This window comes from Acipenser ruthenus, chromosome 8 (assembly GCF_902713425.1).
Source record: "Acipenser ruthenus chromosome 8, fAciRut3.2 maternal haplotype, whole genome shotgun sequence".
In the NCBI taxonomy this organism is placed as follows: Eukaryota; Metazoa; Chordata; class Actinopteri; order Acipenseriformes; family Acipenseridae; genus Acipenser; species Acipenser ruthenus.
In genome coordinates, this window is record NC_081196.1 from 52,082,311 (window position 1) to 52,101,711 (window position 19,401).

The 19,401-nt window shown below is 36.1% G+C and overlaps 2 protein-coding genes across 2 annotated transcripts in view; both read right to left on the reverse strand.

Annotated features, from left to right (window-relative positions):
* Nucleotides 1–222: 222 nt before the first annotated feature.
* On the reverse strand, nt 223–5,501 carry LOC117407022 (uncharacterized). The gene is made up of 7 exons (XM_034011554.3): nt 4,992–5,501; nt 4,030–4,140; nt 3,563–3,685; nt 3,118–3,242; nt 2,454–2,615; nt 1,905–2,131; nt 223–1,596 (listed from the first exon to the last, which is right to left on the reverse strand). Exons 1-7 carry the CDS (start codon nt 5,056–5,058, stop codon nt 1,497–1,499), a joined length of 915 nt encoding a protein of 304 aa, XP_033867445.2. The 5' UTR covers nt 5,059–5,501; the 3' UTR covers nt 223–1,496.
* Nucleotides 5,502–10,324: 4,823 nt separating this feature from the next.
* LOC117407015 (filamin A-interacting protein 1-like) overlaps nt 10,325–19,401 on the reverse strand; it is a 113,687-nt gene continuing 104,610 nt past the window's right edge. The window contains exon 6 of the mRNA XM_034011544.3: nt 10,325–12,185. Within this exon, the coding sequence (XP_033867435.3) occupies nt 11,991–12,185 (195 nt within the window). The 3' untranslated portion in view covers nt 10,325–11,990. The remainder of the gene's footprint in view (nt 12,186–19,401) is intronic.

The window sequence follows — 19,401 nt, forward strand, 5'->3', positions numbered from 1 at the left end:
TCTTCAGTGAGTCCAAATAGTCAAGTAATTTAATGGGGACAGGGAACAAACGGACAGACCCCCAACCAAGACTATGGACGTATTGGCTTTACCTATAGAGCCTCAAAGTTTGAGAGTGCTCCTTACATGTCTTAATACCATCAAAATCATGAATTTGATACCAACTGGAAGAAAAAAAATGATAAAAGAAACCATAACAAAAAATATATATATATACACACACACATTTCATTCTTTAATATAAATCTCATTTCATTCAGTATTTACATCTTATAAAAACAGTAGCAATACAGTAACAGGATTTTTTTTAAATATATAAATACAGCAATTCAAAGTTCAAGTTTCTCAGAAACAATGTGCAATCTTGCAAGGAAATCTTTGAAAGGGGATTGCAATTTACAAGATATCTACAAGTTTAAGTTTTTTATTTTTATTTTTTAAAACTGCAAACCACTCTCGTTTGACTAGGAAGAACCCTTGTGTAGTACTTGCTTCTGGTCCAGCATCATATAGGAAGCCAGGTAGCCATAACACTGAACAGGCACTGGGAAAAAGATCCAAACCAAGACACACAAGTTCAAATAAACTAAAACGGAACACTAACACAGGCACTTGTTTTTGAAGTTTCCATTGCTATAGAATGGCAGAACTGTCAATTATTACAGTGTACAAAATATATTCTCAACTAACCTGTTTAAAAATGTGACGTTCAACACTGCAGACCTGTATGTAGTGCCGAGAAAGATAACTCCACACAAGACAATGGGCCAATAGATCCATCTATACTAGGTATATGCATGTATATCCGCAAAAAAAAATAAAAAAATAACACAAGTTAGCCATAGAAAATATCAATGAAAGTTAAGATTAGATTACCATCTACTACACTGTCCTACATAGACAAGCCAAGGCTAGCGTTTCTTTCTGTACGAAGAGACCCAACTGCTGTTTGAAAGTAGCAGTGTCCATCTAAACAATATGTAGAGATCACATCTACACAACAAAACATATATATTAACAGTGGTCTGGGACAGCAGTATTTATATACAAAGAATCATTGGCAGGAAGACAGTAAATAAATTGTTCCACTCAAGACTATAGGACAGTCTATTACAGTCTTCTGATCTCCAGACAAACTAATTTTTAAATGTGTTTCCATTAGGATGTGCAAATTAATGTGTCGTTGTACCAGTACAAAAAAAAAATAGTAATCTACCAACTCCATGTAGTTTCTTAGGTTTTTTTTTGGTATAAATTAATGTATGAAATCTACATGTGAATTTGAACCAAATCCCATATGAACCATGTAAGGTAAATGATTTCTACAGATTGCACCTGGCTTTTCACCTCAATCTGTTAAATGTTTTTTTTCTCCAGCTCGATGGGCTAGTTGTCTTAATTTGTATGTTGGTCTTTTTTACCCTCTTCAGTTCTAAGAAAAAACTTCTGATTCGCCAGTAAAAGCTGCCATGTTTAGAGTCTGTCAGTAAAGCAGATTATGTTTCTGCAGTGCGGCACTGGAGGTTTTCAATAATGCTGTCCAGTTCTTGAATGCAGGGGATGATCAGCTTACTGTGAGTTCTTGCAATTTTTAACCTGTTGTAAAAGAAGTTTCATCAGTACTGTAAATATACAGTATTTAAAAAAATGATCCAAAAAGTAAAGTGGCATCTAAAAGACTCAATTTGGAATAGCTGCATCAGTAGTCAATGCAACCCCTACCCCTTTTGAATTGAAGGATTGCCATGGGAACAGAAAACCAGCAGAGTTGTTGCAGGATGGTGCAAGGATCTGGCATTTATAAAAAGAAATGCCACTGGCATTTATGCAAAACAAAATTTCCGTGGGAACACCCAAGAGAAATGTTTTTATCCATCTGATTTACGAACAAAAATATAATTTACCTTCTCTTTAGTTCAATAGCCCTCTTCATTCCAATTGAACTTTGTTGCAAGGCTGTTGTACACTGGGCTGCTAATGCACTGAAGCACTGCTCTTTACATCTGTTGTGGCTGCTGGTCTCCCACTGGGGAAGCTCACTTGTGAACCTCCAGGCATTTAGCACAAACTCCAGCGCCGATTCCCACAGATTACACTGCAACAGCAGTTGACCCCTTCCAATGCAAGTTTTCTAAGAAAATGCACATTTTAAAAATAAGATTAATACATACCAACAGCAGTGTTTAATGGCCAATTAACCAAAGGTCAAAAGAAAGAAAAAGTACTATGTTCCAATCAAAACTAGGAGGACATGGTTTGAATATCCATTAAGGGCTTGAAAAGCCAATTGAACTTGTAAATTATACACAATATACATAGTGCAGCATCTCAAAACATCAAGTCTTCAAACATAAGACACCTGTGTCCCTCAGTTAGTATCTAATTTTATATATATATATATATACACACACATACATACACACACAAAGCAGCTCACCCAATAAAATACTAACCTTGAATGCCAATAGTTGAGGACATGCCTTTCTGTAAGAGTGAGCATCTCTGTTTGAACCCAGCCGAGTATAAGGGATGGATCTGTATACATTTGCCTTTTTCAGCTGCAATTCCTCTTGCAATGGCTTCAGGTTTGGGAATGGAAGAGTCTTTTGCTCCCGCTTAAAACCCAAAATAAAACCAGGTTATTTAAATTCAGAAAGGTTCGTGTTTTAACAGGTTAATGTTCGGGTAAACACGGAAATATAAGATGGCCTGCTTTATCATCCCACAACACTTTACCACAGTGAATCCAAAGCCACAAGAGAAAGAATCTCCCACTTGCTCTGCCTACCAAGCCATTTGTCCAACACCAATGTGAAAGCACCCAGAAAAACTACAAAGACTTGTAGAAAATGTTTAGTTATTTAAGTGCGTATTAAAATGTATTTAGCTTTTCTTGTTTTATTTTTTTTAAATCAGCATCTTGGTTTTAAATAAAAGGAACACTATCCACACAGCTCACTAAAGTAATCACTCCTAACTCACATTTGTTTACAAGAGTGGAAATACAACAGTACCTCATTGTTGGGGTCACCAACAAGCCCAAACAAACTCGGATTACTGTTTCTCCCCCATGCATTCACAGCACAGATACACGAGACAGGGCTGACATTTGCCTACCTCTTCCAGTATCACCAGGGAGTTGACTAGTTCCACAAGCTGCTGCTGCTGGGAGAGAGCCTCCAATTGAAACGGCAGCTCCAATTCTTCCTTGTTGCTAATCCTTTGTTTCTTCAAAGTGGGTTCTGGGATTCCCAAGAAAGGAGGATGTGAAAAATTGTAAGCATAGAATAAAGAAAATAAAGAAATGTAACTTTCCTGCAGTTATGGATTAGTTTTATGTTGGAAACAGAAACTACTAATACAATAGACACCAATGTTTACATATATTACAGCTATAAAAAATAAATCAAACAATTGTAATAAAGTTCAGGTACAAGTGCTTATAGAGCAGGTGCACCTCTGACCGAGTTTAAAGGATGGTAACATTCTATACAGCCCAACCATTTTCTTCTGACCAATTCTGAATGAGAAACAGTATCATTTCTACAGCAACAGAACATACCAGTAATATAGCTGGAGCTAACTTGGAATTCAGAGGCAGGGGAACAGAAAGCCAGCCTTCGCCTTCTTTCAAAATGATCATCAATATGCAAGGAGGATTCAAAGCCATTAGACAATCTGCTATCTGTGAAAATAAAGAAAAAGAGGGTTAATGGTTTAAAGAACAATTTCTGACTCAAGCTACACATTTCAATTGAAAGCGGACATTGCCTAACATGTAATCACCTACTACACCATATGCAACACTTCTAAAAATGAAAAAGATTAATTTAAATTTACTAGGACTGCTTAAAAAAATAATATAATGCACTGAATGCTTCTCAATGACTTACAAAAGCAATAGAAGTGGACAATCAGCTCTATGGATGTTTGCTAGTTTCTGTGCTTTAACACTTTGCAAAAAAAACCCTGCTTTCTATATCCGAGACACCATTGTATTTAAAAATCTGTGATTTATTCATTTATTACCTGTGCTTTCAGAATAAAGGTCTTGGTTAGACGGCATGCTGTTGTTTCTGAGGTTAGGTGTGGATGCCCCCCTGTAATTCAGTGCGTCCAAATAAGACCTCCTTATGCCAGCTAGAGGGGGAGAGGGAGAGAGAGAGGGGGAGAGGGAGAGAGGGGGAGAGGGAGAGAGGGAGAGGGGTGAGAGAGAGAGAGAGAGAGAGATTTAAAAAAAAAATACTGTATGAATTCCAAGCGAGCAACATTTGCTAAAAACCAACGTTACTTTAAAAAAAAAAAAAAAAAAAAAAAAAGGACTCTGGTATAAGTGGAAGTTTAAAACATTAAACCTAAGAGCACACAAGACAAGGCCTCACGACTGCTGTGTAATTTACAACATACCTCAATAACGTACTGGGCGAGTCAATATATCGATTAAACATGAGATTTACACTACACAGAAATAAATTATATCAGTGTACATGCTACATCACACAATGCAAAGTTAAACATTAATACTGCCACACAAATTAGATTTTTAAATGTAAGTGTAATATTGCTGATAACAAATGTAGCAGCTTAGGTATTATGAGTAAGAAATAAATTCAGTATTCAATATTTGATAGTAAATTAAAGCTTGCCTGTTATTCTTCTGTCCCGAGTTTGGTGGGAAAACGCAAAGCCAGTGATCATCTAGTCACCCCTACCCGCCAAGACTTTTGCAAAATTTTGCAAAGCATCATATTTAACATTTACAAAATCTATAAAAGTAATTAGCTTAATCGACAGCGCTCGGCTCTTTATACCTGTAAGTTATTTTGTTTAAACGTTTTATAAACACGGTATTTTCAAAATGTTACATTACATTACAGACAGGACCACCCCTCCCCCAAAGCACCGCTAATCTGAATCAATGAAACAGGAGTTATTTAATTATATTATTGTTTCAGTGACCCGTCTTAAACATTTTATTTATTTTTTCTTACCTGAAGTTTTTGGCTGAGGAGTAGGAATTTCCATGAGAACTCGTCTCTCCTGACAATATATGGCCATGTTATTTTTAAATTCACAAACTTAACTAAGCAGGAATCTATTAAGTGTACAGAAAGATCCTTTCCTTTCTTTTCTTTTCTTTTTGCTTGGGTTTCCAAAAAACTAATACAACTACAAGATTAAGTCTTTTTAAGGAATACTTGACCCTATTTTGTTCAAACCACGTAAAACGGTTCCCCCCTAAAAAGTCCGCCTTTTCTATTTTTCTGTCTATATCAGAACTTTCTATTTTAATTCTTAATAATGCATTTATTTTAAAATATTATTTTGTATCTACGCATCACTGTGGCTTAAGAAAAAAAAAAAAAAAAAAAAAGACTATTCTAACTCGTAATATTCCTCGTTGTAGGTGAATCTTTTTTTTGTCCCTGCTCGGTTCCCACTTGCTAGCCCCAGGACTGCCCGGCTTAGTGTTGTACAGCAGTGCAAAACTACAGCTGTATCTTTAAAAAGCAGGAGAAATTTGCCGCGCGGGCGGTGTCTCGCATTTTCTTAAACTTGATTGGGTTCCACTTTCGACCTACGTGAGTCTGATTGGTTAACCTCGCTGACCTTTTGGAATCTTATTGGATGACACAGGGATCGTCATCGTTTTTTTGATAAAACGAAAACAAGCGCCAGCGATTTTACCTCTCAAAATGCCATTCTACCCCATGCAATAATATAGTATATGTGTATAATTTAGATTTTCTTTAAATTAGATTTGCACATTATGTATTTCTACCCAACAATGCTGTTTTCATGGGAAAAAACAATGTACTAACATGTTGAAGCAAGTGCAATATTGTTAATTCTAATTGCATTTATGTGCAACAAAAATGTTGTTGTAATTCACTGCACTTACTGTACATTTCATAATATCTGTATTTCCCCCCACACCCCGTAAAGTTAGTGTACTTATTGTCACTCGCTTATTCATGTACCAATAGATTATATTGTATAATACAGCTTTACTAAATAAATACATAAATAAAATACACTGCTGCTGCTGGAAGTCGTCCAGCGTGGGAGTACCCAAGTGTGGCTCTTTAAATTTAAACAGCTTATTTACTAGAATTCTATTCAGCATCTGCATTTTCAAGAAACTGTTTTTTTATAAAACGATACCCTTTAGAAAAAAATAACAATATTTAACTAGTTTTCGTCGTCGTCAAAAAAAAAAAAAAAGTAAAAGATCATTATCGTACTATTGACATTTTTTAAGTACTGCGCGCGTTTTGTAAGACTCGAATCTGCCATTGTGAAAAAGTTTAGTTGTGTGCAGATTAGCGTCAGCGGTAGTTTTGTATTGAAGATGGGAGGAGCTGACGAGTGGTGGAAACACAGCGGCAGTAATTCAGGTATTTCTGCTGTTTTTGTTTACATTTTCCAGATAAACAATTGCCTATTTGACGGCATGGTGGGTTTCGTGCCACGGGCAATTGTTATATTGGTTTGAGAATTGTGTTTATACTTAAATATCCCCGATGACCTGAAAGCATTCCTACTAGACTGTTCTGTAATTAAAATTCACAATACAGTCAGTACTCGCATATCCGACCCGTAAAATTGTGACTTCAGTGATGGTTAAACGAGTGTGAGGCATATCTGATTTTTTCATTTTGGCCCGTTCCAACCCTTGTCCGTTTTTTTGGGGCACACAAAAAAGATACAATGTCAAAAATGCATAGCTGAAAGGACTTTGTTTTAAAATAAGCAGTCTTCATGTACAGTAGTTGGTGTTGTTGGTACAGTACTATATTTTCAATAGAAGAAGTATTTAAATTCAGAATTATATGATTGTGAAAATATCACTTGCCAAAAGAGATGACACATTAACTGTAATACAGTACACACTTAAATCTGGGAAGTAGTGTAGCAGTATGTAACATCTCCCATTAAAGGCCCAACAGCAAATTGAAATCAAAATGTCAACCATGCACAAAGCTGGTAAAACATAAAAGGCAATGCAATTTAGCAAAATATATTTTTTAAAAAAAATCCACAACTAAAACATTATCCAAAGTCAGTATTCAAAATTGCAGAAAGTAGTGCTTCATAAGGCCCTTATGTCACAGTTCACTTGCAAATGAAAATGCATAAGAGCAACTAAAGAACACAGATTAAAAAAGATATATATATGCAACACAGTATCTAAAACTGTTTTAAGATTAAATGTCTTACATTACCATAGCTTGGCTCGTTCGCTTTGCTTTTGCTGCATTTTTGTCATTTGAAATTGGAGGAAGTGCTGTGTAACTGCACAATAAAGACAGACTCCTCCCTCCTCTCTCCCCTTACTCCTCTCCCCTCCCCTCTCTCCTCCCTCCTCTCTCCCCTTCCTCCTCTCTCCCCTCCCCCACTCTCTCCCCTTTCTCCTCTCTCCTCTCTCCCCTCTCTCCCCTCTCTCCCCTCTCCTCCCCTCCTCTCTCCTCTCCTCCCCTCCCCTTGCTGGCTTTGGATAAACAAATAAATTGTAACATTGAAGAGATGGGCTTTGTATCAGAAAACTGGTGACAGAGTCAGAAATCGCATGTGACGGGTAAGTGCATTCATTTGTTACACAAACATATTTATAACATGGCTTGGAAAAATAACAACCTCTGATTGGTTAAGCAGCATCACATGACCGTGCGTATATATAGTGTATACCATGACAAACTGCCATTGTATTTGTTATTAGTTAGAAAACCACTGCCAAAAATGAGTGACATTCCACCTATTTCCTTTAATATATTTGGGGATGAAACTCCAGATAACTGGTACAACACCAACTTTCTGAGTGAGGACAGCAGTTCACAAAAATACAAATAAAATTTAAGTGCAACTGTCAAGAGTAGACACATAACAGTAGATGAAATATAGCTAAATGAAATAGAAGAACACAAAAAAAACTACAGGATGGGCTGTTAATGTACTTAGACTGGTTTAAAGAAAAACAATATGGACATTCATTTTAAGGAAATAAGTAAAAAAAATAAAAAATCTCAACAACATAAGGGTATTTTATGCCAGTGCAAGAAGCTCAACTGGGGACCAGTATTCATTCTCCAGTTTTATAACACTAAGCTGGACTAAGTAGATATTTTAACAGTAGAAGTTTTAACATCTCTGCTGACAGTGAGTTTAAAACCAACAAGAACGTATTCCTGTCAGTCATGAAAACTTTTAGAAAAGCAGGTAAAGTCAAGGCCAGACACCCCACCCCTGTGAAATAACCCTGGTTGCCACAAAATTGTCAAAAATATAATGTTTCACACATATCTACAAATGTAACCTGTGATTGTATTTTGATACATATCAATATTCGGAAGTTAGTGCCATAATGCATATAATTAAATAAGTGCTATGTGCCGGTCTAAAAGCGTGTTACTTTTAGTGAAACAAACCTTTAATCTTCTTAGAGACTTTAAGGGCTATTTACACTGTAGCGTTTATTCGCTGCGTTTTCTAGGGTAAAAAAATGGAACCTATGGAATTGAATACTACCTTTCACACCTGAGCATAATTGCTGTAAAAAAAAAAAAAAAATGAAACATATATTGGGCGAGGAGCCCCGATAGGTTGGGTGTGTGTAGCATGTGACAGATCGGCTGCTGTATTGGTAACATAATCTCAAACAATGTTATTGTTTAAACATAATTAGAAGTACAGATAGGACTACCAAACACAATCATTTGATGGATTCTGATGTTTTATTTTTTGTATTTCTCACAGATACCTTGTTACCGGCGGCTCCTTCACAACCACAGCATACAGCTATAGGATGGGTATCTCAAGTGTGTGTGGAATATATGTACTAATAGACCATGGTGTCTCATGGCATGCACTTTCTAGAAGCTATACCCGGACATTTAACGAAAACCTGCAGTTTGTTGTAGTGGTGGGGCAGCAGTGTGGAGTAGTGGTTAGGGCTCTGGACTCTTGACTAGAGGGTTGTGGGTTCAATCCCCAGTAGGTGACACTGCTGTTGTACCCTTAAGCAAGGTACTTTACCTAGATTGCTCCAGTAAAAACCCAACTGTATAAATGGGGAATTGTATGTAAAAATAATGTGATAATAATGTATAATGTGATATCTTGTAACAATTGTAAGTCGCCCTGGATAAGAAATAAATAATAATAATAATAATAATAATAATAAAAACAGTGTGTTTATGTTAACACACCACAAGTGTTTACTTTCAAATTTCCTCATATTTTCCCACCATTTCTGTTTGTATTCTTTATCGAGATATTTATTTTGCTGCTTATCATAAATAACAAGATATTATGCTCTGCTATAATCAGATGTTCCCCCATCTTGCCTGTGACATTTGACGTGCAAATCTGAATACAAAAAAAGCAGTGAAACGTCGGGCATAAAAAACGCAGCGTGAATGCCCTTTACTTTAATGATTTGTTCAATTCTAGATAAAGGTACCCACAAAACCAAACATTTGTGGATGTGTGAAAAATAATATTTCTGACAATAAAGGTTAGTGGCAAATAGGCTTGTTTCACATTTATCCCACATAAACGATACACGTTTAAATGTCTTTTCACATTACGTCTGTTTGTATTTAGGAAGTCTGTCAGCGTTATGTCAGATACTGTTTGGTTTTGTTATCCGAGTAAAAATCACAACTTCCTGTTGCTGTTGCCTCTGCCTGTTTGACGCTGACAATGAGGGCGTTGCCCACGAGCGTACGTGGTAAAGGTGAGCCATCTCAGGGACCGACGCGTTCACAGTAGAGCAAAAAACAGACCCAAGCTCCCTCTCTGGAGCAGGCCACTTTTAGGACGGCTGGACCTGGAATGGCTGAGTTTACAAAAAAAAAAAAAAAAAAAACTTAGCCGTCTTAAAAGCGTCTAAACAGGGTAACAGTAGCCTGCATCACTGGGTTCCAGTTACACACCGCTACAGCAGCACTGCTTTCATAAGGGGTACGTATTCCCCAAAATTAATGTTTTGGATTGTTGTGTTCAGCTGTACGGTAGTACATGCATTTGGTATTCAGTGTGAAAATTTACTGAAAACAAGTTGCCAATTAAAAATGGTTCTTTTGCTACACAGATCGGACATCAGTATCAGACTAAAAGCCTAATATTCTGGGTTGAATGGGTGATTCCATTCTGCCTTGCTTGCCTTGAATGTAAATTTCTGAAATGAGGAAATTAAAGTCTATTCAATTTGGTAGTTAGGATTCTACAGCAGTACTGATAGCCGAAAAGTAGTTAAGACAGTTATAGAGACAGTTTTGGAGACCCACACCATTAAAAGGTAAAAAGAAAATACAAAATATAATTTAAGGCAATTCATTTTTTTAATGTTCAGAGCAGTACATTGACATTGGTAAAATTGTGGTTGTGTTGTCCAAGTCATTGCTTCATGTCACGAGTGAATACATTAAGCAGTGCCATTTAAGAAATCCTTTAAGAGGTTGATGTCCATGCTGTATATTGCTTATTGCAAAAACCAGATTAGCACTAATCTAATGTCACTACAGGTAAGGTCGAGATTAGTACTCATCTGGGTCTTTGGAATCTTTTGCAGTTATTTCATGACCCAGAGATGGATGGTGTTTTGCAGTACTGTACTGGAAAGCGTTTGGAAAGAGTTTCTTGTTAAACTACTTTAACTACAATATGCAGATCAGTTTTCATCCAGCAGAGGATGCTGTTTTACACTGATGAAAACATTACAACTTTCCCCAAGACTTTGGGAACATTATTCAAGTGTCATATATGGTTGCAATCTATTATTTCATAATTAATTGTCTCCCCTGTCTCATAAACATAACTTTCCTACTTCAAGATAGTTATTTAATCTAGAATTACTGTTTTAAAACCATCAATACCAACATTACTGTTCTGTTACAGGTAGTTTTTTTTTTTTAACATTTGTAAATATCAGTGAAGGGTACTTCCACATAGTGTGCACCTGAGTACAATGAAAACAAACTTCATTCTGCTTATTGAATCTAGCAACAATGCTATAACGTCTCAACCTTTCCATTTGACAGGGCTGAGTAGTAGTGTATTCTTAGCAGTTCTTCATATCTTTCCCATTTTTATATCCTATCCTATCGTCTAAGCTCCAGAATGATTGGCTGCAAGTGCGTCACCTGACAGATGCTGCTTTGTGTGCTCTAGAAGATCTTTGTATTGTGATCGGTTGTGAACAGATCTGCCAAATTCCGGTGACCCTTGGATACCCTGGACTACTGTGAGTGCTCCTATCCAGCCAGTACTCCCAGTATTGTCTTGTAATATTGCCTCAAAACAGTAACGATGTACCTTTTAACTCTTTTAGCACTAAGCACAAAAGGATATCTGGTAAACCTGCCTAATATAACTAGCCTATTACACACTTTCAATGTGAGTCATTTTAGGTTTAATACATCAACAAAATAAACCAACAATTTGCTTTAAATACAAAAAAACAAAAAAAAACAGAAATGTATTAATATATACATTTTTAAAGTTTATCATACATTTTTCTATACATCCAGCAAAAATACTTTATATTTAATGCAATCTTTCAAAGTAAGTGCAGGTCTGTACAGATTAGCATCCTATCTATGACTGATATTGGCAACATGCAGACGGCATATTAAATATGGGGGGGTTGTATAAAAATACCAGAGCACAGCTCCTTGGCTCTGATGTGTAATTTTCAATCAAATGGTAATTGTATTGTCATTTGTTTAGCATTACTTAATTATCATTTGGTATGGTATGAGACCAAAACCATCCCAGTAACATACTGTAGACTGTAATACAGATAGCATTCCATTTTTCTTTGATGAAGTGTCTTAGAGATTCATGATAAATGCTAATCAATTAACTTAACCTAACTTTGAGAGATCTGCATTAGTGTACCATAGTATAACAGGGAAGCAGAGTGGGTTTGGCAAGGGTTGATACAGACTTCTGTTCTGCACACAAATCAAATCAAATATAAGGGCAGTTCATAATTTTTGGTTTGTGACATTTAGGTTGCCAGGTACAGTTTTCATAAAGTGGCTTTTTCCTGACTGGATCACTTGTTGAGGCAGAGATTTGAAAAGAGTACTAGTTGTGCTGGATGGTGCTTTTGTTGTACTGCAAGCCTTCGGTTTAGGAATCCTAGTTGGACCTGGGCGTCGGAATGCTTCTGCTGGGATCTGGGAAAAAAAAAAAAAAAAATCTGGTTGATTAAACCAGCTTCGGAGACGGCCCTGTTTCTGTGAAAAGTTATGTTAAACTTTAATAAAAACATTTCTTTGGTTTTATACATTTTAAATTGTTTTGTTAACTTTGTTGTAGATTCCTGTAAATCCAAATGAGACACTGTCTACAGTGCATATATTTGAAATATGTATCGCAACGTATTTTGCCATGCAACGATTTACCACCTTGCCAGAATTTGCATGTCAGTTTCTAAAATGGCAAGTGATGTGTGGGATTAACATAAAAAACAGGATCTACAAAGTGCTGCTTCAGTTTTGGCAAGCGAGTCAGAATCTGGGGATACAGATGCAGGTATTGTATGCCACTCAAATGCTTCACCCTTTCCATACACTGGCCCAACTTGCAATGTAAATGTTACGTATAGTGATCAACATTTTGTTTTGTTGTGAATAAATAAAAATAAATAAAAGGCATAGAGTTTCTCAGTAATGCTGTTACTTTATGAAAATGTGTCTTTTGCCACTTTGTTTATTGTGCAGAAGCTACAATGGGAGGGATTTGAAAAAAAATAAAGTGATGTCAACTTTTGTACTGTTTCTACCTGAAGTACACACAAGAACATGTTTTATAATTAACTACTGTTTGACATCTTGTGCTTTAATTTAGTGGAGCACAGTAAACCTTTTGTGGACGATTACAGTTTTACATATAATTAATATAACAGCACTGCAATTATATAGATAGATAGATAGATAGATAGATAGATAGATAGATAGATAGACCAGTATAGTGAACCACCGAACTGGAATATAATAACTATACATACAGTATAGGCTATTGCAGTACAAGTGTACTCCCACTAGATGGCAGTCTACACATGTATTACAACCTACAAAAGCTGTACCATTCACATTTCCTTAAAATGTTACTTTTGTATAATATTACCACCCACATAGCTTTAATACACCTTGAAAACGACTGCACTGGTACTGACAGATGTGGTTAATATATATGTTTAGATTCACATTGCTTTAAAGCCTTTTTAAATTCATTTTTTCACTGAGATATAAAGCTGGAAAAATACTAGTAAGTAAATCACGTTCTAGATAATCCTGGTAATTTTACTGAAGTCCAGTGATTGTTTTTTCCCTTTGTGTCTTTTTGTTTAGAAAAAAGAAAGTTTTATATAATGCAATTAATTTTATATTGTCCCACAGCAATGTATTTTTCTAAATTCCGAAGTATGGTGAGGCAGTTCAGAGTACTGGAGGTTCAATCGTCCAGTTTAACAGTTTAACAATTTTACATGTGTTTGATGATTAATTTGATATGTTTACAGTGCATGCGGATTCATTTTAAAATTGGATAAGCATTGAATGAATGGTTTGGCACGGGTAGGGTAGCGTCGGAAATGCATCCATAAGGTTTGTATTACTGCAGTATTTACATCATGATTAACTCTGAATTTCTTTAAACAGTTTACATGTTAGCCAGCTGGTGATGTTAAACTGAAAGCACTTCACATTTCTCAAAGTTATTATGGCATTTGTTTGCAAAAACTGTAGCAAAGTGAGTCTCCTGCACATACACTTGTAATTTCAGTGTTGCTTGCTTCCTTCCTGGTTCCAAATCTAGCCAGCTAGATTATGTAGTTTAATGTTCTGTACTGGCGCTGCTGTAACCATGGAAACCAAACACAGTTGTTGTTTAGGGCCTGCAGAGTGAAGTCAAGACATCCTGTGCTTATTGACAACAAGAGATTCTGTCTTCTTTTCTAACAAACTTTAGAGCTTTACCTAAAGTCTTATACAGTATGTGCGGTGCAGCTTCTTTATGTCTTTATACTCAGTCACAGACCATGTGCGTTAAAAAATTAATTCTCGAGTTAATAACATTTTTGCATTCAATTGTTCATGTCAATATTCTTTTTTGTAAAAATATACAGTATATTTCTCTAGTTAAACATTTAAGACCCTTTAAAGGTTGCCAAGAAACAATGGAAATTTACCAACCTATTATGTTTCAAGTCTATTTGACCCTACATAGGTGCACAATTAGCATACATGTTACAATTTTATAATTTTTTCATTGTGGCATTTTTTTTGTTCATGTCACGACTTCATTAAATATATGTGTACAGTACACAGAAAACCATACCTCTGTCAGGTTTAGTATTTCATTGGACCTATTACTGTACTGTATGTTCATAAACATTATGTTTCTGAGCAATTTGACAGAAAAACATTTTCAGCATAATAATAGGTCTATGAAAAACTGGAACAGACTGTAGGAATGTAATGCAATAACAAGGACATAATGGTTCTGTGAAATGGTAACATTTACTGTACCACTCTATTTGCAGAATGTAAGTTGATATCTACAGTTCAGTGTTATGCATGTTTTTGTGATGTTCTTCGGGTTTAAGTGTTTTGTAGTTTTATTGTTTAGCTACAGTCCTTGCATGCAATTGTACCAAAAATGTTTTGTGTTCACGTGGTAAATTGTGTGATGGTCCCATTCATTGTGTCACTGTGATGGTCCCATTCATTGTGGCATTGAGCTATCCTGAGGTCTCCTCCACTTTTCATCAGCAGTTTGCCCTGCTGTGACCCTATCTCATATAGCACTGGAGTCCAGGGTTGATGTACTGAGGCAGAGTGGGAAAACATTGGTTGTCCAGTATGAAAGGAAGCTGTTTTACTGTAATCGAATTACTGATGCCCTTTTTTTGTAGCAGATATTGGCTCCAGGTTGCGCAGATTCCTACATAAATCAATTTAACGGTTTGTATAGCAGACTCTAGCTTAAACTTGTGATCGAGCTTTTAATCTATACTGTATATATTTATACAGTTTCATAAGCTTTATGAAGACTGATGTGGAAGCAGCTGTTTTGACTCCATTCATGGCGGGTGTTGTACACTGGCAGAGGTCTTTATTTGAATCAGACTTGCACAATTAAAACATCTGAGTGGTTGGAAATTCCTTTAGCAATTAAAAAAAGATCCCACTGTTGCTTGTAATTCAAGAATAGACTATTTAGAACTGAAGCCTCATTCTCTGCAGTCTGGTTCCAGAATTCCAGAAGGTAGGCCTATACCATACTTCTTACTAGGGCTGTGCAGGTACTCCGATTTAATTGAATAAAACAGTGTTCCCTTGTTTACACAGTTATTGAGTACAAACCAATAGTAATCTGACAGCGTGATACTTAATATGCTGTAGAACTTATTGTGATCTAACTAATACCTCTGGTATGGCAGTAAAACTGTCAGCATCCAGGACGAAGGCTTCCAAGAAGCTTTTAAATCACTCGGTGCAGAAGTTAATTGTCATTTGATTGGTACTCTGTAGTATAGGTGAGGGAAAGGGAGCTTTTCTTGATGTGAAATTAACAATTTTTTTATAGGTTTCATTTTAATGCCTGTCAACAAAAAACATGTTAAAGGGAATTGCTTCAAAAAGCCATATTTTATACTATAGTATGTAGTGTGTTTTGCACCTAAGCAAGTTTAAAGTAATTCACTGGGTTCACATTTTACAAGCCCCCCACTAGGCTACCTATGTTGGCTACATGTTGAAACATCATCAATGTACAATGTGTTGGGAGAACCAAACTCTTAATAGGGAGGGACCCAAGGTTCGAGCACTCTGCTGCAGACTTTAATCCGTGCACCAAATTGAAAACTAACGATTACTGTGTGTGTGTTGTGCTTCAGCAATTCTAGCACTTTAGGGATACTAAAATGGTATTTGGTTTTGATTCAAAGCAGTCTCCTTGGTATTCTCTAGAGCTAAAATCAGGAGTCGTAACATCAAATACTTCAAATATTGTACTTGTACTCAGGAAGTAAGACTATTTTAGGTAAGGCTTTTATTATTCCTTTGCAATTGTTTTTTTTTTTTTTTTTTGTATTATGTCCTTTTAAATGAATATTTTGTTCAACACTCCAGGTTTTTTTTTTGTCTTTCTGTTCTCGACCTACTGTACAGCTGTTTCAAGAACTGCTATTAATCACAAGTTATGCCAAGAATGCATTGCAAAACATCTGTCCATTAAACAAGCAAAACTAAACTGATGAAAGGTCAATAAACATGTAAGCATATAAGGAGGCTGTGTGGTCCAGTGGTTAAAGAAAAGGGCTTGTAACCAAGAGGTCCCCGGTTCAAATCCCACCTCAGCCACTGACTCATCGTGTGACCCTGAGCAAGTCACTTAACCTCCTTGTGCTCCGTCTTTCGGGTGAGACGTAATTGTACGTGACTCTGCAGCTGATGCATAGTTCACACATCCTAGTCTCTGTAAATCGCCTTGGATAAAGGTGTCTGCTAAATAAACAAATAATAATACTAATTTGTATAGATTCCATGCACTTGGAAACATTTAAAGAGTTTCCATTTCACTTGATGATTTGAGAATAATGCTACATTCATACATGTGAAAAAGCAGGAACTTGTGTTTTTTTTATTGAGCTCAAAGTGCGCGTGGATAAAGTTGCATTATTCAAGTGAGGGATTCAGACTAGGGGCCCTATCACAAGTCAATAGATCCTCTTTTGAAGCATGTGCAGAGGCACATTTTCAGAGCAATAATGGAATGAGCAGCTAACAAATTTCTTGCAAATTATATTCCCTTTATAATTAAGTATTCCTGGCAGAAGAGTAGCATGTGCACTCAAAATATGGGTTAAATGGAACATGTGAATTTTGGCAAACTGTTTTATATTCACTTAAGCTTACATTATTGTATTATTTATCACATCTTCTATTCCCTGTCTGTGCTATATTTATATTGCACGTTACCCAAGTATTGTATGGCCTGTAAGTGGCTACAACCTGGCAAGGCTTATAATAGTGACAGCATACAGTAGCATTCCGAAACCTAATGTCTTTGTGAGCTGCATGGTGATAGGTTCAGGTTTTGTCTTAAGAGCAGAATGTTTGTCCAAAACCTTTAGGTCCTGAATTGGGTGTGCTAGTGTACAGTACATGGCTATTGAACCTGATCTTTTTTTATGTTTTGTGATATGACAGCCTAAAACACATCACAGGGCAGGGAAAATGACTGGTTATGCTAAATGTAAACGGGAGTATACAGCTACTGGAGATAAACATGTAGGGCAGACATAAACTTGTTTGTTGATGATTACAAGAGATGGGTGGAAAAGACTGTAGCTGAAAGACTACAATTACAGTTCAATTACGCATTTATTTGCCATGCGATTCTTTTGGTGACCCCCATTTGTTTGAAAAAAATAAGTTAATAGTTTTATATTTCTGTATTTGTATGTGATTATTGCTTGGTTACTTAGACTAATTTATAATTATAATTGCAATTACTGCTGCATAATTGTAACTTTAATTGTAACTGGACAAAATAGCATTGTGATTGTCACTCTGCTGTAATTGTCATTGTGATTTTAATTGACCCCAGGGCTGTTTGTCATTGTCTCCAATACCTCATTTCTATCTGCTTCAATGTGAGTGAATCTCATAATCTGTACCTCATGTTGTCATGGCACTGGTTTGCTGCACTTCAGTGTGTGTAAAGCAATGGCTCATTCAACCTTGTGTTAAAATTAGACAGATCAAGAGCTTGCAACGGATATGAAGTCATCCACCAACATGCATTTAAGCTCTGCAGAAAATAGAACCTGATAGTAAAAGAAGAATTTCTTCTGCATCACTCACCATTTTTGACATATTTTACATGACAACTATTGTCTTCCCTTTTAAGGTGCTGTATGCATGTGGTGTCTTTATTGAGGTGGCTTGAAGTTTAGGGGAGAGGTTGTTTACCTTCTTAGTGTGTTTACTTAACTGATTATTTGGTGTTGCTAGACACTTCAAGTTTAGTTCTTTTACTAATAATTATTGGGTCGTTTGGGTATTTTTACACACTCCTGCCATGGCTGTAGCTTTTCGTACATTTTGACACTTACTCTACCTGTTTATCCTACGTTGGTTTAAACACTTAGCAGATATAGTGTACATCACTAATCATTACTCATTCTGGAATCACTTCTAGTTTTTCATTCGCTTCTGTTGTCCTTGTCCCATCTGACCAAGTCACAACACCTAAAACAAATAACTGTAGCTGGCCTCTGTCTCAATGTTTCCTTTATACTGTATACCCTTGTTCCAAATTAACTTTGTTTGTAAAAAATGGTATCTAAATGTCTGTTGGCTAATGGGAGTATTATTTTTTATTTGTATTTATTTTTGTTGTTGTTGTTGTACCTGGAAGCATGCTTTGTCTTGTTTTAGTTTTCAGTATACATTTCAAGTGTTTTGGAATTCCTGTAATTGTAGATTTGGTCTGGGTTTTCAGTTAGCCCTGGAAACAGATTCAGTACACAGAGAATCAAGCAGACAGTTGGGTGAAATTGGGTTCTGTTTTTATCATACTCTTAACTTTTTTGGGGGGGGATAGGGGTAGGGAATCAAGGTTCGCCTAATCCTAATTTTAAAAATGAAATTTCAGTGGAAGAATCAGATGTATCTTATCCGGTAAAATCCCAAACCAAACAGAACCCCTATGAATAATTGACCCAGAACAGACTGCTCTTACTGTGCTATACTGTAGGTGCTATTACTTTAAGTCAGGGCCTTTTTATTTTAAATCCAGGACCCTACATTATACGCAGTTTAAAATGGTGCTTTTCAATAAATATTTTCTTTATGGTTTATGGCCGAGTGTACTCTATTTTTAACAGAACTGGTTCAGTCTTTCATTCCCAGCCTCTGTGTTTATGTAATTAAGATCCAGAAACCATGACATCAGCTCAGCCCAAGCAGACCTGTGGTGGAATTACTTCCTTTTTGTTTTTTTTAATATTTTCTCCGCATTTTATAATAATTTATTAGAAAACTCTTGAAAGAAACATTTTAAAAAAGTGGACTAAAACATAGCATGGTACTATGTGTTGAAAATGCATTACACTTTTGAAGTGATAAAATGCATTTTTTTTAAGAAAAAACTGTATTATCTGTTTGGTTTTGTTCTGTCAATGGCAACACTTTCCAGTTTTCTGACCCTTCACCAGCTTCTGGAGGGTGGCATTCTGTCTGGTGCAGTATTAACTCTATTGGATAAAGACTTCTGTTAATTAATGAAAAAACTATGAGTTAATAAAATACTGTATTACAATACATTTTTTTGTATTAGTGTTTCCAGCTTCAGTACATATCTTCGCAAAATAAGCTTTCC

Coding starts and splice junctions, on each gene's coding strand:
- LOC117407022 (XM_034011554.3), bottom strand. CDS start 5,058: ATGGCCATATATTGTCAGGAGAGACGAGTTCTCATGGAAATTCCTACT. Junction 4,141..4,991: donor TCCTCAGCCAAAAACTTCAG/GTAAGAAAAAAT, acceptor CTCCCCCTCTAG/CTGGCATAAGGAGGTCTTAT. Junction 2,616..3,117: donor CCCTGGTGATACTGGAAGAG/GTAGGCAAATGT, acceptor TTGGGTTTTAAG/CGGGAGCAAAAGACTCTTCC.